This window comes from Calliopsis andreniformis, unplaced genomic scaffold, assembly GCF_051401765.1.
Source record: "Calliopsis andreniformis isolate RMS-2024a unplaced genomic scaffold, iyCalAndr_principal scaffold0019, whole genome shotgun sequence".
Classification (NCBI taxonomy): domain Eukaryota; kingdom Metazoa; phylum Arthropoda; class Insecta; order Hymenoptera; family Andrenidae; genus Calliopsis; species Calliopsis andreniformis.
In genome coordinates this window covers 14,347,322-14,366,041 of record NW_027480431.1, presented here as the reverse complement: position 1 = coordinate 14,366,041, position 18,720 = coordinate 14,347,322, and the positions used below count along the sequence as shown (strand labels likewise).

Below are 18,720 nucleotides of genomic sequence, written 5' to 3'. Positions count from 1 at the left end.
TTTACTATTGTTTATGGTGTATTTAATTTAGTTGCATTGCTTCTAAACTCTTCTTATCTCTTTAGATTACATTGGCTAGTAAGGACTCCTATTGTACTAAAATTGTTGTAATACAATATATCACGTTTATTGTTTCCCAATCTCTCTATGTTTAATTAAGCTTAAATTAGTATCTACTATTAGAGCTGATTATTTGGTGTCGAGAAGAACACGTTCTATATAACGATATCTCGCATCGCGTCGTGTACAATACACACACGGCGCTGACCACGGTAACATTTATTTGAGGTTAAAACTAACAGAACACAAAAGCGAGCGACACTAGCGTCTCGAACGGGGGACTGCTGGAGGTCGGAACACGAAGGGCGCGAATTGCGAGTCTCAACACTCTCCCTCAAGTTGCGCTTCGGAGTGACTCGCCGGTGACAGTCCGAATCCGGAGGCACACTTCATGTGTTTCGGTCCGGACAGGCCTTTCGTCAAGGCATCCGCAATCATCTTCTCGGTTGACAGGTAAACCAGCTTGACGGGATGCTGCTTCAGGACTTGACGTATGAAATGGTGTTTCACGTCGATATGTTTAGATCTTGAATGAAAAACCGGGTTATCTGCCAACTTTCCAGCCCCCTGATTGTCATTGAATATAATCGCGTTGGCGAGTTCCCGGCATCCCAAATCCCGGAGGAAGTTGGTGATGTATATGGCTTCCTTCGCTGCGTCAGTGATGGCCATGTACTCGGCTTCCGTTGATGAAAGTGCCACGGTGCGTTGCTTTCGGGACTCCCAAGAAATGGCTGCCCCGTTGAGGACGAAAACTGACCCGGTGTATGATCGGCGATCGACTACGCAATTCGCCCAATCGGCGTCGACGTAGCCCCTCAGAGGCTCGTTGTCCGCTGTGAACCTCAGCCCGAGATTCGCTGTACCCTTAAGATACCGGAGCACTCGCTTGGCCGCCACCCAGTGCTCCTGTTTGGGACAGCTGTTAAATTGGCTGTGTACGCTTACCGCGTGGGCAATGTCGGGACGTGTTCCCATTGCAGCGTACATTAACGCCCCAGTCAGTTCTCTGTATGGAAACGGGCTCTCGTCGCTGTGACTGTCGGAGTCCCGGGAGAATCTTGCGCCTGGTGCTAGTGGAGTGCTGACGGGTTTACAGTCGCTCATCCCGTACCGATGCAGTATGTCCCTGATATAGCCGGCCTGTGAAAGATTCAAACTCTCCCTGTCTCGGACAATCTCCATGCCCAGGCAATATCTAGCCTGGCCAATATCTTTTATCTTGAATGCCTTGGAGAGTCATTGTTTAATTTGCCTCTCCCTCTTACGGTCGTTCGAAAATATTAGGATGTCGTCGACATATACAAGAAGGAAGGTCAATTTGTCCTTTCCTTGGTGGACGTATACGCATGGATCGGCATTGGTAGGGGTTAAGCCGACATGTCGTAGAACTGCGTCGAGTTCGGTGTGCCATTGACAGCCCGCCTGACGCAAACCGTACAGGGCCTTCTTTAGTTTGCACACCTTGGGCGTCCCATTTAGCCCATTCAGCATTGCGCGGGCCCGCCTCGAGATTTCAGAGTCTGCATCCTCGGTGTCTACGGCACGCTGGAGCATTTCCTTGAGAAATTCTGGCTGTTCCATGAACACCTGAGTATCCATTTTACCGTTCAGATAGGCGGTTTCGACATCTAGCTGCGATATATCTAGATGAAATCTCGTTGCCAATGCCATTAGGAGTCTTAAAGAGCTGAGGCGGGCTACAGGAGCGAATGTTTCGAAGAAATCGACACCAGGTTGCTGTGTGAATCCCTTGGCCACGACGCGCGCCTTTCTTCGCTCCAATTGGCCATCTGGACCATGTTTGTTTCGGAGTACGGTGCGGCATTTGACGATTCTTCCCGTTGCCGGTCGATCCACGAGGTCGAAGGTACCGTTCAAAATAAGGCTCCGTACTTCAGAATAGATGGCTTCCTTCCACTCGTCCTTGTCGGATCCCGCGATTGCTTGCTGGAATGGGATCTCGCAGACGTTCATGGCGAGCTCAGCGCTCTCCCAGCCCGCGGAATCCTCTTCGCTCGAATCGCTGCTTTCCGTGAGGTTACGCTCTTCTGGTAGACTCGTAGAGGCGACAATATTGTATTGTTTGGTAGGGCGTCCCGGTCTGCCTGTCCTGATCTTCCGGGGCCTGCCCGGGCCTCGCCTCACTTGATCGCCGGCATCGAGATTCTCATTGTCGACCGCAAATGGCGGTGCAATCTCCTGAACGTCGTCGAGAGTAACTTGAGTCGGTCCCTGATTACGGAAGAACTCTACATCGCGCACGGTTGCAGGATTTTCCAGACTCTCGGTGGTCGGAAACTCATCAAAGAATCGTACGTCACGCGTCACGTGGACCTTCCCGTCGGATGGGGTCCAAACACGATATGCTTTTGCTGTCGTCGAATATCCGACAAATATACTTTCGATGCCTCGCGACTGCAGTTTGTCCTTGCCTGGGGTTTTGTCCAGACGGTACACCTTGACTCTGAATTTTCTCAGGTGGCGAACGTCGGGACGCCTACCTGTCCATATTTCGTATGGCGTTTTCGTGCCCAGTACTTTTGTGATGCATCTGTTTCGGGCGTAATTTGCAGTGGAAACCGCCTCCCCCCAGAAAGATCGCGGCAGTCCGGAATCAATGAGCATAGAGCGCGCGGTCTCGATAAGAGTTCTATTCTTGCGCTCCGCAACGCCGTTTTGTTGTGGAGTATATGGCGCGGTCAGCCGTCGTCGTATCCCCGATTCGTTCAGTATACGGTCCATAGCGACGTTACAAAACTCCTTCCCGTTGTCGGTTTGAATTGCCCTAATTTTCTTTCCAGTTTGGGTTTCGACGAAGTTTTTGTATATGACAAATTTAGAAGGTACCTGAGATTTATCTCGAAGCAGGTAAATTTCTGTCCAGCGACTGTAGTCGTTCGTGAACGTTAAAAGATATCGAGCGCCACCCCGCGATTGCGTTCGCATAGGACCGCATAAGTCCGCGTGCACGATTTCGAGTACCGAAAATGCGCCATCGCTACGTCTCGGAAATGGGGCGCTCGCGAGCTTGCCGGCGGCGCAAGCGTCACACGACAGGCGGTCAACGTTTATCTTAAATTTTAAACCCGTCACGGCGTTGCTACGTATCATTGTGGTCATGTCCTTCAAATTCAACTGGCCTAGGCGTCGGTGCCATTCATCCGCTTCAGTGTATTCGCTTCGGACAACGCACGCCGTATTTGATGCTCCGCGCACGAAGAACAGATCGCCCTCGCGGTCGGCCACAAACTTCACAGTCCCGCGATCGTCTTTCACGTATGCGCGTTTCTCGGTGAAAAGGACACTGTGTCTCTTGTCCACGATTTTGGCAACCGAGAGTAAATTTGTACGCAAGTTTGGTACGTAAAGTGCATTCTGAAGCACAATTGATTTGTGCTGTGTACCACTACACGTTATTACGCGAACGTCACCTTTGGCTTCGACGCGCGCGGTAGCGTCACTGGCCAGCTTCACGCAGCTGTTCATCTCGCGCGGCGTTCCGAAAAGTTTTAAGTCGTTGCAGAGGTGCGAAGTGCACCCGCTGTCGAGGCACCACTTTTGATCAGCTATCGCACTGTACGAAGAATCGCCCGAGTGTCCGACATCGCCGCTCGCGAAAAACAATTTGTCCGCCGCGTTAGCATTTTGACAGTCTTTCTTCCTTTTGAAACAATTTGCGGTCTTGTGACCCTTCTTACCGCAGAAGTCGCATTTGATGACTTTTCGCTGGTTTGCAGTGGCAGCGTCCCTGCTGCTTCGACGATCTCCCACGATGCCGTTCGGCGCCACCTTCGCGCTAGGGAGACGTTGCTTCGCAAGCATGGCGCCGGCTTCGTTCTCGTCCTTATGTTTCCTGGCACAGCCTTCCTCGATGATTTTTCCCATCAATTTTTCGATGTCCGGCAAGGTATCTCGCGATTTGATCGCACAACAGAAATTGTTGTAGCTGCTCGGCAGACTGTGGAGTAACATCACAGTTAACAGATCACCGTTAATGTCTATTCCCATATTTTGTAGCTTGTCGACGATGTCCATGAATCGTGATAAATAGTCCCGCACATCATCGTCTTCATGCATTTTCTGCGACAGCAGCTGTTCCAACAGCGTAGCTTTCCGCGTAGGGCCTTGCGACGCGTAAATGGACTCGAGTTTCGTCCAGATTTCGCGCGACGTTTCACAGTTCCTTATATGCTTGAGCTGAGACGAGCTCATTGCGAGAATGAGATCTGATTTTGACATTCGATCTTCTCGAACCCACAGGTCGTGTGCCCTCTGCGCCGCGGCACGTACCGCTCCTTCCCCAGTTATTTCTGGCTTCGGCATTTCACCTGAGACGTATGCCCAGGTTCCATTTTTCGTTAACAAAGCTTCGACTTGAATCTTCCAAGTGTCGTAGTTATCCTTGGATAGAAGCTCGATGCGCAACGGATTGTATGAACTTGCTTGGGCCATCGTGAATTCGCACACGCGTTCGTTTCACTGACTCTAATGGCGGACAGATCTATGTAGCGTTGCGCGAGGCGTCGTATTCGCGATTTTTTTTTTTTTTTTTTTTACAAATACACAGTCGATCGCTCGTCGATCACGTACACTGGGCCCATAACCTATTAGAGCGGATTATTTGGTGTCGAGAAGAACACGTTCTATATAACGATGTCTTGCATCGCGTCGTGTACAATACACACACGGCGCTGACCACGGTAACATTTATTTGAGGTTAAAACTAACAGAACACAAAAGCGAGCGACACTAGCGTCTCGAACGGGGGACTGCTGGAGGTCGGAACACGAAGGGCGCGAATTGCGAGTCTCAACATCTACATTTTATTTGGGTTAATATTTCTTGCCTCTTTCAGCTTTGGGTACGCTTCTGTTAAATTATATTATATTCATCTTCCTGAGGTTTTTACTTTTATTTTGTTATCCACAGATGGTATGCATCATATTCTTAGAGTGCTGAATTGTTTTTCTGCTTTATTTGTTACTTTCTTTATATGTGCTCTAAAGTTACCTCTTTTGTCGGCTTTATCCCTAGACAGTTAAGGTTTTTCTCTAGTTTTATGACTTTGCTTTCGAAATTGGTTTCAGAATTGCTGGAAAATCTTCTGCTAGTTAACGACATCATCTGTGTTTTGTTAATCGCTAGTTCTAAATCTGCGTCATCTAACCAATGCTTAATTATATTAGTAGCATAGGTTATGTTATCTTTAAGTCAGTTATCAGTTCTTTCTTTTACCAGTAGGGCCGGGTCATCGGCAAAACCAATGTGTATGCAGTTCTGTCTGAGTTGTAAATTTAAAATTTCGTCGTTAATTAAATTCCAGATGATTGGCCCTAAAACAGAGCCTTGAGGACCTCTCATTTCTACTCTTTTTTCTAGACTCAAGTCTTTTCCATGGTAAATAATATTTTTATTTTCAAAAAAATGTGTATCTGCTACGTTTCTCTGCGTTCTTTTATAATCTTTCTGATCTTTTCCCATCTAAGGGTATTGAAAGCATTTTTAATGCCTAGTGTAATCATAACTGCATGTCTGTTTTTTATTTTGCTTTATTATCTCTGTCGATGTATTCTTGTTTTTATTTTCGTAGGTACTTGCTTCGTTATCCAGGTTGGATCCTGCTACGTTGGAGTGCTCAATCTATTGGATGCAGCTTTAAGGCTCCTACAATATCATAGTTATTCTAATACTTATGTTTCTACACTCTTATTTATCATCTATCATTGAATAATTAATTTAATATTTTATTTAATATTTAATATTTATTTAAACGTTGTACATCGTATTACTTAACACAAATAACGTTTATCTTATACAATAAATTTATAAGTCTAAGTTTTATGCTTATTCTGTCGTTTCCCAGTTTATTCTATCCTCATATCTACCATTTTGTATCTGTTTCTTTATTTATGTTTGAGACAGTGAGCGCAGTTTAGTTTTATACATATGTTTCTTGTGAAAGTTTGTGTTTTGTTTAAATTTAATTTACCTTCTGTTTCAGAATAAGTACAACCATAACTAGTTTCTCAAGATTCCGCGATTATAACTGTCTTACATATCTTAATTGTCCTTAATTCTTTAGTCTAAGTCGTATCTTGGACAGTTCTTGACGTATTACTTTGTTAACTTATCTAGTCTCTTTGTCACTTTGTATCAGGAGTCTCGGTAGAGGCTGGCGCCAAGTACATACGTACCACGAGGGGTGGGGATAACTGGCGAGAGCTCGCCGAGACTATCTATACACGAAGGTCTGGAGAGCAGATGTTGGAAATTTTGAGGTTTTTAAAAGCATGTTAGAAGATGTTTTCTTCATTGAAGTTAATTTATTATAATTCTATGAACCTTCATCTACGTTTTGATGCAAATATTAATAAAATTAGTGTATGCATTATCGAAAAAATAGCATATTAAGTGGCTGTTGTGCCCCAGAATGGGTAGTAATATTCTAGGAATATGTCTGTAAGAACTATATCACTAGCTCTGTTAGATCGAGAAAGATAGACTTATGTAAATCTGCGGGAACGAGAAAGATGCCAAATGCGATTCTCCTAATCCTAAATCAATTTAAAAGTGTGTCGACATTGTTCGATTAAAGTGATTGGTAACTTATAAGAAGTTTTAGGAGAAATTCGCGCCAGGTATGAATAAATAATATGAATAATATCCTGAAAATTCTTAGTAAGGAATGTATTTTTATTGGATAAATAAAAATGTTTATAAACTAGCGGTGTTATTTTTAGTAATCGTGTGCAGATTACCGGTTTTTTGAAATTGCTGTGATTATTATTTTAAATCGTGTAAATTTTATGATTATATGATCTTCGTTCGACAGTTTGTTGAGATAAAGGTTATATATCTGTGTTTTATTAACTCTATGACTGTGTATTTTAAATGAAGGTAACAAAGGAATTTATATATTTTGAGTTTAATTTATTAATTAAGTTTATTTTATGGTATCAGTTATTTAGGCATAAGCATTATTTATGCGATTATAGATTTTTATATTTATAGATAATTGAAGTAGAAATTTTTGTGAATCAAGCACCAATTAATAAACAAATTAGAAGCATTTTGTGCTTAAAAGTATGTAAGTGATATACAGTTACTTATTATTACAATCCTTTTAATTAAATAGAAATATCGTATGCACAGTCCGAATTGGAATAACAGCCTCAACTATCACGGTTACAATAGCCATTACAAGTACAAAGGACAGGAAACGAAAATCATAAGTACACATATTTTAGTAGAAAATATAGTATCGTAAAAGGGACGAAAATAAAAACACAAAATATATCGCATCTATAAATATATTAATTGTAGACAGTAATTATTACCTTTGCAGATACAATTACAACAATAGCCAGAACTGTCAGGATTGCAACAGCCGCAACTACCAGGATTACAACAGCCGTAAATAGATATAGAAAATAAAAATCGTAAGTAAACATGTATATTGTTAATTACCGTATATAGTTATAAGTTACAGTTATAGTTATAAGCATAAGAAGCTTCTAATTTGATATTCATTGTACTCTTATATGACTGTAATTTACATATCACATGTTTATTCACGACATCTCTTTTCAGGATTTATTTCTGTCTTTTGTAATTTTGATTTTAATGGTTGCGGCTGTGGTTGTTAATCCTCCTTTTTCTCTCAAGATCATAACACGGCAAAAGATACGGGATTGCTTTCTTAATTATTGTTTCTTTAACAGCTGCAGAACTATTCAACGGCGTTTCTCCGTCCGCACCCAGAACTATTCAACGGCGTTTCTCCGTCCGCACCCAACAATTTGTGCTTGTTACATGCAGAGTAGTTCTGTATAATTGTAAAATATTTCAATCCATTCCGCTTTAACAAAGTTCTTAAAAGAGTTATGCATTGCAAAGTCTTCCCAAGACTCATATCATTCGCTGTAATACATCCATAACTATCTTCTATACATTCTTATGTTACACATTCATAATCGTCTTTGTCTCCTATACCGTATAATATAAGTTATAGATACAAAACGCAACGAAAAAAAAAAAAAAAAAATGGAATAATCATCAATGTTTACGAACTTGTTTAAAAGATTCTCAACAGCTACAAGTAGACGCTAATAAAGATAATCGTATTTAACCATATAAGTTAGAACTATCTGAGTTATAGTTAGAACAACAAAAATATAGAAAGTAAATAATCAAATTGTTAGCTTCTCGTGCTTATTTCAACTATAACTTACAACTTGCCACGATGTAAGCGGTGGTTATAAAAAAAGAAACTAATGATCGGTGTTTTCTACGTAAACCACCCTATTAAAATTCTTCTAACTAGCGATACAGAAATACCGCCAACGCAATAAACACGGTCATACAATAGCTGCCACAATTCCTCAAAATGACGATAACAATATTCATACAGGGACTCGTACTCGCACACGTTACAGGGTGATCCTGTAGCTGGGAGACTCAAAGCAGTGTTGCCATGAAAACATCGCAGCTGGATTTCATTGTGACGCAAGAGGTTCACCATGATTCTTACGAACCTTCCTGTTGCGGTGTCTTCGTGGCGACACAGCTTTTGAATCTTCTAACGAGTGGTTAGAAATAAGCCATAAGCTCTCTATAAGTACAGATCTAGTTACGTAGCAAAGGTGCAGTTTGAGTTGTCTGTATGAAGTTTCTCTACGTAAGATGAGGCTATCGGACAGGACCGAGCTTCCATTTATTCTTACAGGATAGCTATATATTGTAAGGTTTTGGTTAATAATTGTTGAATGAACAAGTTATATGAATTTATATGCTTAATAGTTATTATTTACTTTTACTGTTTGTCTCTTTTCTTGTATCGCCATTCTCGTTTCAGGTTTATGACCTTGTAAAGGGTGCGGGATTGCTCCCGTAATATCTGGAGTGTCGCCCAGCGACGGTTTTCTTCCCTAATCCTCCACTCCGCTCGTCGTTCGAGGGGTGGTTCTGTAATTGATGAATTTATTAATAAAATACTTTTTGTTTTTTTTATGTTCTTATATTTTCAGTTAAGAGATATTTGCTTACTATTTTCTTGTTGTGGCGTCACGTGCAGTAGTTGTGACCCTGACCCGGATGGTTGGGGTTCTTCTGCTTAGAGCTGTTGTTGGGATTGCGCCTGGAGTCCTGGTTGTGCCTCGGATTGTGGTTGTGCCTGTAGTCGTTGTTGTTATTGGGTTTGCGGTCGTTGTTGCGACTGCGGTTGTAATTGTTATTGGGATGGTAGCTGTGGTTCTTGACGCCGTTCTTGCTGTAATTGTTAGTGTTGTGTTTCTTGTTGTTGGGGTATTTCAATTTTATTAGGAAAATTGTAGTGAGTTTCTAACTGTTAGTTAGTATGTTATTTTTTTTTATATTTGTACTTAATAATAATAATAATGAAACTTACCATTTACGGTAAATTCGTTAACATCGAGCAAAAGCATTTCTTCCCGAAAGAATTAAAAAGGATTGAATTAGAATAATAGAATGTTTATGTTTATTAATTTTTATTTCAAAATAGAAATTTTATGTAAAATAAAAGAGGGAATTATAGGGAGATCGAGAACAGTAATAATAGTTTGTTTTGATTTCGGAAAATTAAGAAATTTCGGATTCAGAATTTGGAATTCGGTATTTAGAATTGCAAATTCAGAATTCAGAATTGTAAAAAGACTTTTAAAATCGGTGCGTCTTATACGTTTATGCCTTTGCCTACGTGATCTTTGATAGCGATCGTATTAGTATGTGTATTTACTAATGCGTATTTATATGTTACGTAGTATATCATCCTGTATATGTATTATTATTTAATGATATGGTACGGTGCTACAATAAATAATTTTGTCCTGTACCGTTACTGCATATAATAAAGGATATAGTTATATATTGTTGTATCGCATTATTTCATTGTGCAATACGTAAAATAATAGTTTCATTGTGTAATATGTAAAATAATCACCTTTATAATTTTTGCGAACTTGAACTATTTCTAGTACTACTATTATCCTAGTACTATTACTGTTCTTCACCTTCTATAAAAGAAAATGTAGAAATAATTTATAACATTCCTTTCGACTTCCATTTCCTGGTATGTTTATTCTGAAAATTAAAGTATAAAAAGTTAATATAACGCTGATAAAATAATATTATGCTATATAAACGAAACAAGTATGTTCAATTATTTGATTAAAATTTTGTTTGAAAAGGATTATATTATAAACACAATGACACGTTCCTTTTTTCTTCGAGCGTATTGCGTTTATATTGACTGACTGGCTGCCTGAGTGGCGCGATTCCCTTTTGTTAAAGCTAACAAAAATGATTTTGCTGATTTGAAAGCTAATTATTCTTATCATTGTTGTGCCCCGCGTGGTGACTTCGCAGGACGAGGAACGGGATATGGCCTTAGGGTTCGCGAGCGGTTAAAGGACTAGAATCCACCGGGTATTTCAACAAAACTCCGTTTATTGAGCAGAAGTACCGAACCGTTCGGAAGGTTACAGTGATTGCTTCGACCAGCTCTCGGCCGTGGCTCTTCTCGATTTCCGACTCTCTCGAATTGTGTTCAGCGTTTTTTGGTGAGGTCGCACATTACCATATATGGTTCTGTTAGTAACAATGTTGAGGTGTCGATGCTGAGTTAGCGGAACGTGCTTAGCGGAACGCGTGTCTTTCTAGAGCGTTCTCGGGTGACGCAATTATATTACTTAGATGGGCGTTGTCTGGCACAACATCATTACTTTTCTGATTATTACGATTGCTATGATTATAATTGTAATTATTTTGATTACTATGATTATTATCATGATTAGTTTGATTACTATTATTATTATATTGATTGTTATTATTATTGTGATTATTACGATTATTACGATTATTATTATGATTATCATGATTACCATGATTATTGTTATAATTGTCACTATTACTGTGATTATTATTATGATGATTATTAATATTAATGTTATTATTATGATTGTTATGATTATTACGATTAATATGTTTATTATGATTATTCCGATTATGATTATGATTACTAGGATTATTATGATTATAATGATTATTACGATTATTATGTTTATTATGATTATTATTGTTACGTACGGAGAATAATTTCCGTCTACTCTCCCAAATATTCAAATCTCTGCCTGTTAAGAGAAAACGCCCTAGTACTCTCATTTTTTTTTCGTTATCTTAATGTAAGCGCGACTCCGAACAGCTGGGTAGCAACCACGACGCAGTACCTACCGTGAGGAATTTCCTTATATGGAAATTTCTAACGAACCCCCACTCATTTTTCGGCCTATATGAACTCAGAGATTTTAGCCCTAACGAGTTCAGAACAGTACCGTCACGTTGATAGTCAAGTTCGTCAGAGTTGGTTGCTATCCAGTTAGATCGGGCTAAAGTTTCCTTTCGAGTCTACAGTTAACCTCATAGAATCCGCGAGTCGGCATAAATTCTATCTGGCAATTCCTACGACCACTCTGTAAGTCCCCGTATCGCCAGTGCGTTAACACCGTGCATTAAAATCGTACACTTTACGCGACAACACTACACTGTACACTTGTACGTAAAGACTGATTTAGAATATATTTAAGTATTCATTGTAATTTTGCGTAGATTGCTTACAAACCTATAACTACCTTAAGCGATCCCATTCGAAGTTGACAGATACACCACGATACTGCTTAACAGCTGAAGTTGTATCAATTAATAATTTAAAAAGTTTCGAGGCTCACTAACATCTCCTGCGGCACTCTGGTCTTACATCAGTTTCGTCCGCATACCCATACTTCCAATTAAACTGCAGTCAACCTAGTGGCTCCTCGATTTCTTCGAGTTCGTCCACGAAAGCTAACCTATCCTGTAGCTAACTGATTTTTACATCCGTTTCGTCTACTTTCTACAACCACCTGACACCAGGTTCGTCTGTACATTATCCAACTTCCTTACAGCGCCCTTATTTCGCATCAGGCTCGTCTCTTCGAATTCGCCAACCTCCTTAACAGCACCTCAATTTAATTTGAATTCGCCTGTAAAACTGATCCAAGTAATTCCTTGATTTCACATCAGGTACGTTCACAAACTCACTGTCCTTCGGTTCACTGATCACCGATCAGTTTCGTCCGCAAACACACCTATCCTCAGAGGCTCCCTGATTTCACATCAGGTTCGTCCTCGTCTACAATAATCCCAACGGCTCCCTGATCTCGCATCAGTTTCGTTCGTGTACCGACCAATACATCAACCACTATATTCTTTGGAAATATACCTATCCGCGACGGTCATTCGCGCTGCTCGCCTCCCGTCTCTTAACATTATGATTATTATGATTATAATGTTTATTATGATTCTTATGATTATTACGATTATTATGTTTATTATGATTATTATGATTACTATGATTATTATGACTACTGTGTTTATTTTGATTATTATGACTATTATGATTCAAGATTGTCCGACTTGGTTGAGCAGCGTCTGAAACTGAAGGCTGGGTTGTGCGGCGTTAGGTTATCCATTTAGTCAATCTGTTATTTGTCTGGATTCTGTTATAATGATTTACAAGATTCGATATTTATGGTTTTTAGCTTTGATAGCGTCTTCAAAGTTTATGCATTCCTTGGTACGTTATTATTTAATTTCACGGTTTACTATTATTTATATTTTAGTTAATTTAGTTGCATTGCTTCCAAAACTCTTCGCACCTCTTTAGATTACATTCACTAGTAAGGACTCTTATTGTACTAACATTGTTGTAATACAATATATCACGTTTATTGTTTATCAATCTCTCTATTTTTAATTAAGTGTAAATTATTATCTATATTTTAATTAGGTTAATATTTCTTTCCTGTTTCAGGTTTGCGTTCGCTTCTGTTAAATTATATTATATTAATCTTCCTGAGTGTTTTACTTTTAATTTGTGACCCATAGATGGTATGTATCTTATTCTTACAGAACAATAGATAATCATATTGTAGTGTTCTCTCTTTCAGTCTTTTGTATTACTCTTTCATCGGCCTGTCTTTTATTCGGTACATCTGGACAGAAACTTTGGAAAGCGTTCCATTTATTTTAGTCTGGGATAATTGCATCTATTATCTCATTAGGCCCTCATTGGATATTAATTTCTAGATTGTGCGTTAATTTTTGCCTTTGATCTTTCCATTTCTTACAGTAAAGGAGAGTGGGTTGCGCATCATCTTGTGTTTGACAGCTGTACCAGCAGTGATCCGTTTGGTATTCACCTATTTCTTTTTCGTATATTGGTTGAAGCAACCATGACCTGTAAGTATCTGTTGTGGTATAAAAATTTACATACCCGTGCTTTCTTGTGACCCATTTCTCAATATCTCTAATCAGCCTTTTAGTCCAGATTCCTGTGTTAGATTCCTCTCATATATTTTGCCATTCTTTGATTGTATTCTCCTTAGTTAATTTGATTTCTTTTTCCAGGTCTTGTTCATATCTTCCTTTCCCTTGTGTAAGGCTAGATACGTAACTTTCTATTAATTTCTTATTGAATTATTCATCTGTGTATGCTTCTTCGTTATAAAGAGGTTTGTGACATCCTAATTTATTATCGTTCCTTGCTACTCTGCCTAAATTTTTAATTTTACTATTTCTAGCATTATCCTTTTCTTTTATTTCATAAAATTATTTCCTTACTTTGATCTTTACCAAAATGGGTGGAAATCTTGCGAGTACACAGAAGGCGTTTAATGATTAATGATTAATTTAACTTTATTATAAGATTAATGATTTATTTTATTGATTGAGATAAATATTATTTTATATAATTATGGACCTTATCTAACTTTACTAGTTACTTCCTTATTAACCTTTGATGTAGGTTTATTTCTTATTATCTATTAGGTTCTATCGTATAAATTACAAACTAATTTTCAATTTGTTGTTCGTTTGAAATCAAAATTGGATACCAACAAAATATTCTGCTATTTTGATATATATTTAATATATATTATCATTTTATTTTATTTTATTTGATTCAAAAATTGTTTAATTATAATATTAGTTTTGGAGATTAATGATAATTATCTAATTAATTTTTCTTGAAAATAAAATTATTATGTATTTTGTATAATAAAATATTTTGTGGTTAATTAGTTAAAATTATTATATAATATTTTAAATTTACAAGATTTATGTTTTAGATTAAACTATTTAACTAAAATAATGATTTTATTTTATTGATTATTCACTTATTTTAATTTTATTAACTTTTATGTTGATTTTCGTTTCTAAGAGTGATTTATTCATAATATTGGTTAGTATACGATTTTTTGTAATTTCTATACTATCAATAATCTTTGTGTTTGAAATTTATTCTAAGGAATGAATTTTTATATATTTTATAGTACTTTCTGTGTGCGATAGAGTTATTGGTTTGAGAATTTTAGTTAATTGTACTTATTTTTATGGGAATCAAGGAATTTCAATATTAAATTTAACATGATTAAAGCTTTTTTAATAATTCTGATATTATTTCTTCTTTATAATATAAATAAATTTTTAAAATTTACATTTTTATTTTGATGTTTATTAGGTTTATATTATTATTCAATTTTAGAAATGAAATATATTGAAACACAATTAGGTTTAATTTTGGCTTCAATTTTTTTTCATTTATATCAGTTATTTTAAATTTATGAATTTTTAATTTGATTTTGTTAATAAATTTATCTAGCATTTGTTTTAATTTAAATTTGATTTTGTTGATTGTTTTATATTTTACATTTTTAACAATACATTTTTTAATATTTTATTTCTTTTTTGAGGTAAGGTTGATTATTATACGTTTAATTATTGTAAAATGAAGGACAGGTAACATACGATTATTAGCTGGTTATTATCTCATGTTTTATACCATTTCTTTTTCCTTTCCCTTACTGGTTTTTTTATTAATTATTATTTATTCGAATAATTTAGCCCTAATAAATTTAATAGAAATAATAGATTATAATTTAAATATTTTTATATTTATTTATATATTAAGTTCATTTTTAGTGAAAATTCCTATATTTATATTACATGGATGATTATTAAAATCTCATGTTGAAGCCCCTGTGTTTGGATCAATAATTTTAGCAGCTATTTTATTAAAATTAGGAACATATGGTTTATTGCGATTTATATATATTTTTTATTCTAATTTTTATTTTGTTAATTTGGTAATTTTAGTATTTATATTAATTGGAGGGTTAATTGTTTCAATTTTATGTTTACGTCAAATTGATATAAAGATTTTGGTAGCTTATTCTTCAGTAATTCATATAAGAATTCTACTGAGATCTATAATAACTGAAATACTTTTAGGATTCGTAGGTAGTTATATTATTATGATTGCTCATGGATTATGTTCTTCGGGTTTATTTTATTTAGTAAATATGTGTTATAAATCTTCAGGTTATATATCTCCATATTTTGATTTATATTTTGTACATCTAATATATCTGCTGATGTTTCATTAAATTTAGTTGGTGAGGTATTTTTGTTAATAATTATTTATTTATTATTCAAATATTTGATTTATTTATTAATTTTTTATTGTTTTTTTAGATTTTGTTATTCATTATATTTATATATTTATGTTCAACATGGAAAAATAAATTTTTTTTTAAGATTTTTAACGCTAATATTTTAGATTATTATATTTTATTGATGCATTGAATTCCCCTAAATTTTATATTTTTAAATTTAATTATTTTTTCATATTAATTTTAAATATATTTTATGTAAATAGTTTAATTAAAATATTGACGTGTGGTGTCGATGATATATGTATTTATATTTTAAATTATCATAAAAATGTTTTTAATTAGTTTATTCGTACTATTTTCTGGAATACTATATCTATTTTTAGGCCTATATTTACATATATCTAAATATGTAATTATTTTAGAATGGGATTTAATAAATTTATTCTGCATAAAATTTAGAATAATTATTTATTTGGATTTTATTAGATTAATATTTATCGGAGTTGTTTGTATTATTTCCTCATGCGTAATAATTTGCAGAATTGAATATATAAGGTCAGATAAAAGAATTTGTCGGTTTTTTTATTTATTAATTTTATTTATTCTATCAATATGTTTAATAATTTTAAGTCCCAGAGTTTTATCAATTTTATTAGGATGGGATGGGCTAGGTTTAATTTCTTCTGGTTTAATTATTTATTATCAAAGATATAGAGCTTTTAATTCTGGAGTTTAAACAATTTTATGTAATCGAGTTGGAGATATTGAATTTTTAATATTGATTGTTTCAAATTCCGCAAATGGGTCGTGGATATAATATTTTATGAAATAGATAGATTTATAATATTTTTCATATTTTTAGGTGCTTTAACTAAAAGAGCTCAAATACCCTTTTCTTGATGGTTACCTGCAGCTATAATAGCTCCAACCCCTATTTCTTCTTTAGTTCATTCTTCAACCTTAGTTACTGCAGGGGTTTATTTATTAATCCGTTATTATAGTGTAGCGTTTACAATAAATAATAACGTTGTTTTATTTATCTCAATCTTTACTATATTTATGGCTAGTTTTATTGCTAATTTCGAATATGATTTAAAGAAAATTATTGCCCTATCAACTTTAAGTCAGCTAGGATTAATAATAAGAATTTTATCTGTAGGGTTAGTGGATTTAGCCTTTTTTCATTTAGTTATTCATGCTTTATTTAAATCAATAGTATTTATATGTGCAGGAAGATTTATTCATAGATCTAATAATAACCAAGATATTCGAAATTTTAATTCTATTAGAACTTTAGTACCTTTAAATAGTATAGTTCTATTAATTGGAAAATTAAGTCTATGCAGGTTTTTCTTTTTGTCAGGTTTTCTCTCGAAGGATATAATTATTCAATACTTCTTTTTTAATAGAGATATTAGAATTACAATATTTTGTATATTTTATATATCTATGGTGTTTACACTAAGATGCTCATTTCGTTTAGCTTTATGAATCTTTCATCCTTTTGAATTTAAAAATTTTACCTATAGAGTATATTATGAATCTTTATATATTAATTTATGTATTTCCTTTTTGTTTATTATAGTTATTTTTATGGGAATACTTATTTTTTATCTAATCTTTAAAGTTTACGTTATCTTATTGAATTTTTATGATAAATTATTTATTTTATTAATTTATTTATTAGGGATTTATTTTGGTTATTTATTATTTTATTATCCTAATACACACCCCCAACAATTTTTATTTAATAAATTTATCTTTTTTCTGAAAAGAATATATCTTATCATATTTTTATAAGATTAGGTATACTTTTTTACTTAAATTGATGTATAAAATTAATAATGGAATTGAAAAGGGCCTTTCCGAATCAATTTTGACATTTTGAATGAAAACATTTACAAATTACTTAGTAAAATTTATCAAGTGATTGATTATATATGACACTCTGATGTTTATCCTAAAGCCAAATAAAACTCAACACGAACAACAAACCGCTGATTATTTAATGATACTTATATTTTATATATATTTATCAATGTTTATCGTAGTTTATTCATTATTTCTGTTGTTGTATTAAACTTACACCACTTACTGAACGAAAGAATATAATTTATTGTATTATTACTTATTATTGTATATTGCATTAACTGTAAATAATAGTCAGTTGGAAAGGCGTGCAGACATCTCTTCTAAAAATCGAAAATTAAAAACTTTTTAATAGGAACTAGATTTTCAACGATATTCTTTTAATTTCACTTTTCTTAAAACATCAATCTTGATGTATATATATTCAACTTATTCTTTTCAATATATCGCGATTGGTGGAACATCGTGAATAATACAAGTAGTGTGAAAGGCAACAGGAAAAGAAACGAAGTTTGTAAACCGATTTCGAATGTCAATGATTTTACATGTGAATTTCTAGAGAAATTTCTAATATGCTTAAATTCTTGGCAAAATTTAGAGACAAATAGCCACTTAACATTAGATACTTCCAAAGCACTGCATCAAAGTACTACAGTTCTTTTACAACTTACAGAGTACTGTTTACAAAATTTTGATATATCATATTTTCTAGCAGGAGAATTTACAGCCGAAAAATTAGAGAAGCGATTTGGAAATTATAGACTTTTATCTGGTTGTATTTATCATATATCATATACTGAAGCAATTCATGCAGAAAAAATATCAGATTGAAACGTACATCTACAAAATCGGCAAGTTCGCTTTCTTTGACTGAAATCAAAAATAAATTTCGAATGATAACAGTAACGATCTTTCCATTGATGTAATTGGTTTCTTGGGAATCTTTGATTCTGCATATTTGTCCTATTGTGTTGTTGATGATTCCATTAAAATTTACATAGCCGAGTATGCATCCCAATCTGCTGCTAGAAAATTAAATTGCAATATATGTAGATTATTAATTGTGGAGGATAAAGGTAAAACGATAGGCGATATATATTTTGATCACTTACAAAGAGGCGGCCTTTCTCTTGCCACTGAAGAAGTGATAACCACATTTATTCATATGTATGCACTAATGGAGGCCAAAATAAATGATGGTAATTTAGAATCTCAATTCTTACAATCTGAAAATCATAAATACATTTTATGTAAATTAACATATATTAGTATTCAAGCAGAT

General features: G+C 35.0%; 1 protein-coding gene across 1 annotated transcript; it reads right to left on the bottom strand.

The window, feature by feature from the left end:
• Positions 1-8,624: 8,624 nt before the first annotated feature.
• Positions 8,625-9,506, bottom strand: LOC143186617 (uncharacterized). Its single transcript, XM_076390293.1, has 4 exons — positions 9,477-9,506; positions 9,109-9,402; positions 8,874-9,027; positions 8,625-8,793 (listed from the first exon to the last, which is right to left on the bottom strand). The coding sequence occupies exons 1-2, from the start codon at positions 9,504-9,506 to the stop codon at positions 9,127-9,129; spliced, it is 306 nt and encodes a 101-aa protein (XP_076246408.1). The 3' UTR covers positions 8,625-8,793; positions 8,874-9,027; positions 9,109-9,126.
• Positions 9,507-18,720: the final 9,214 nt, after the last annotated feature.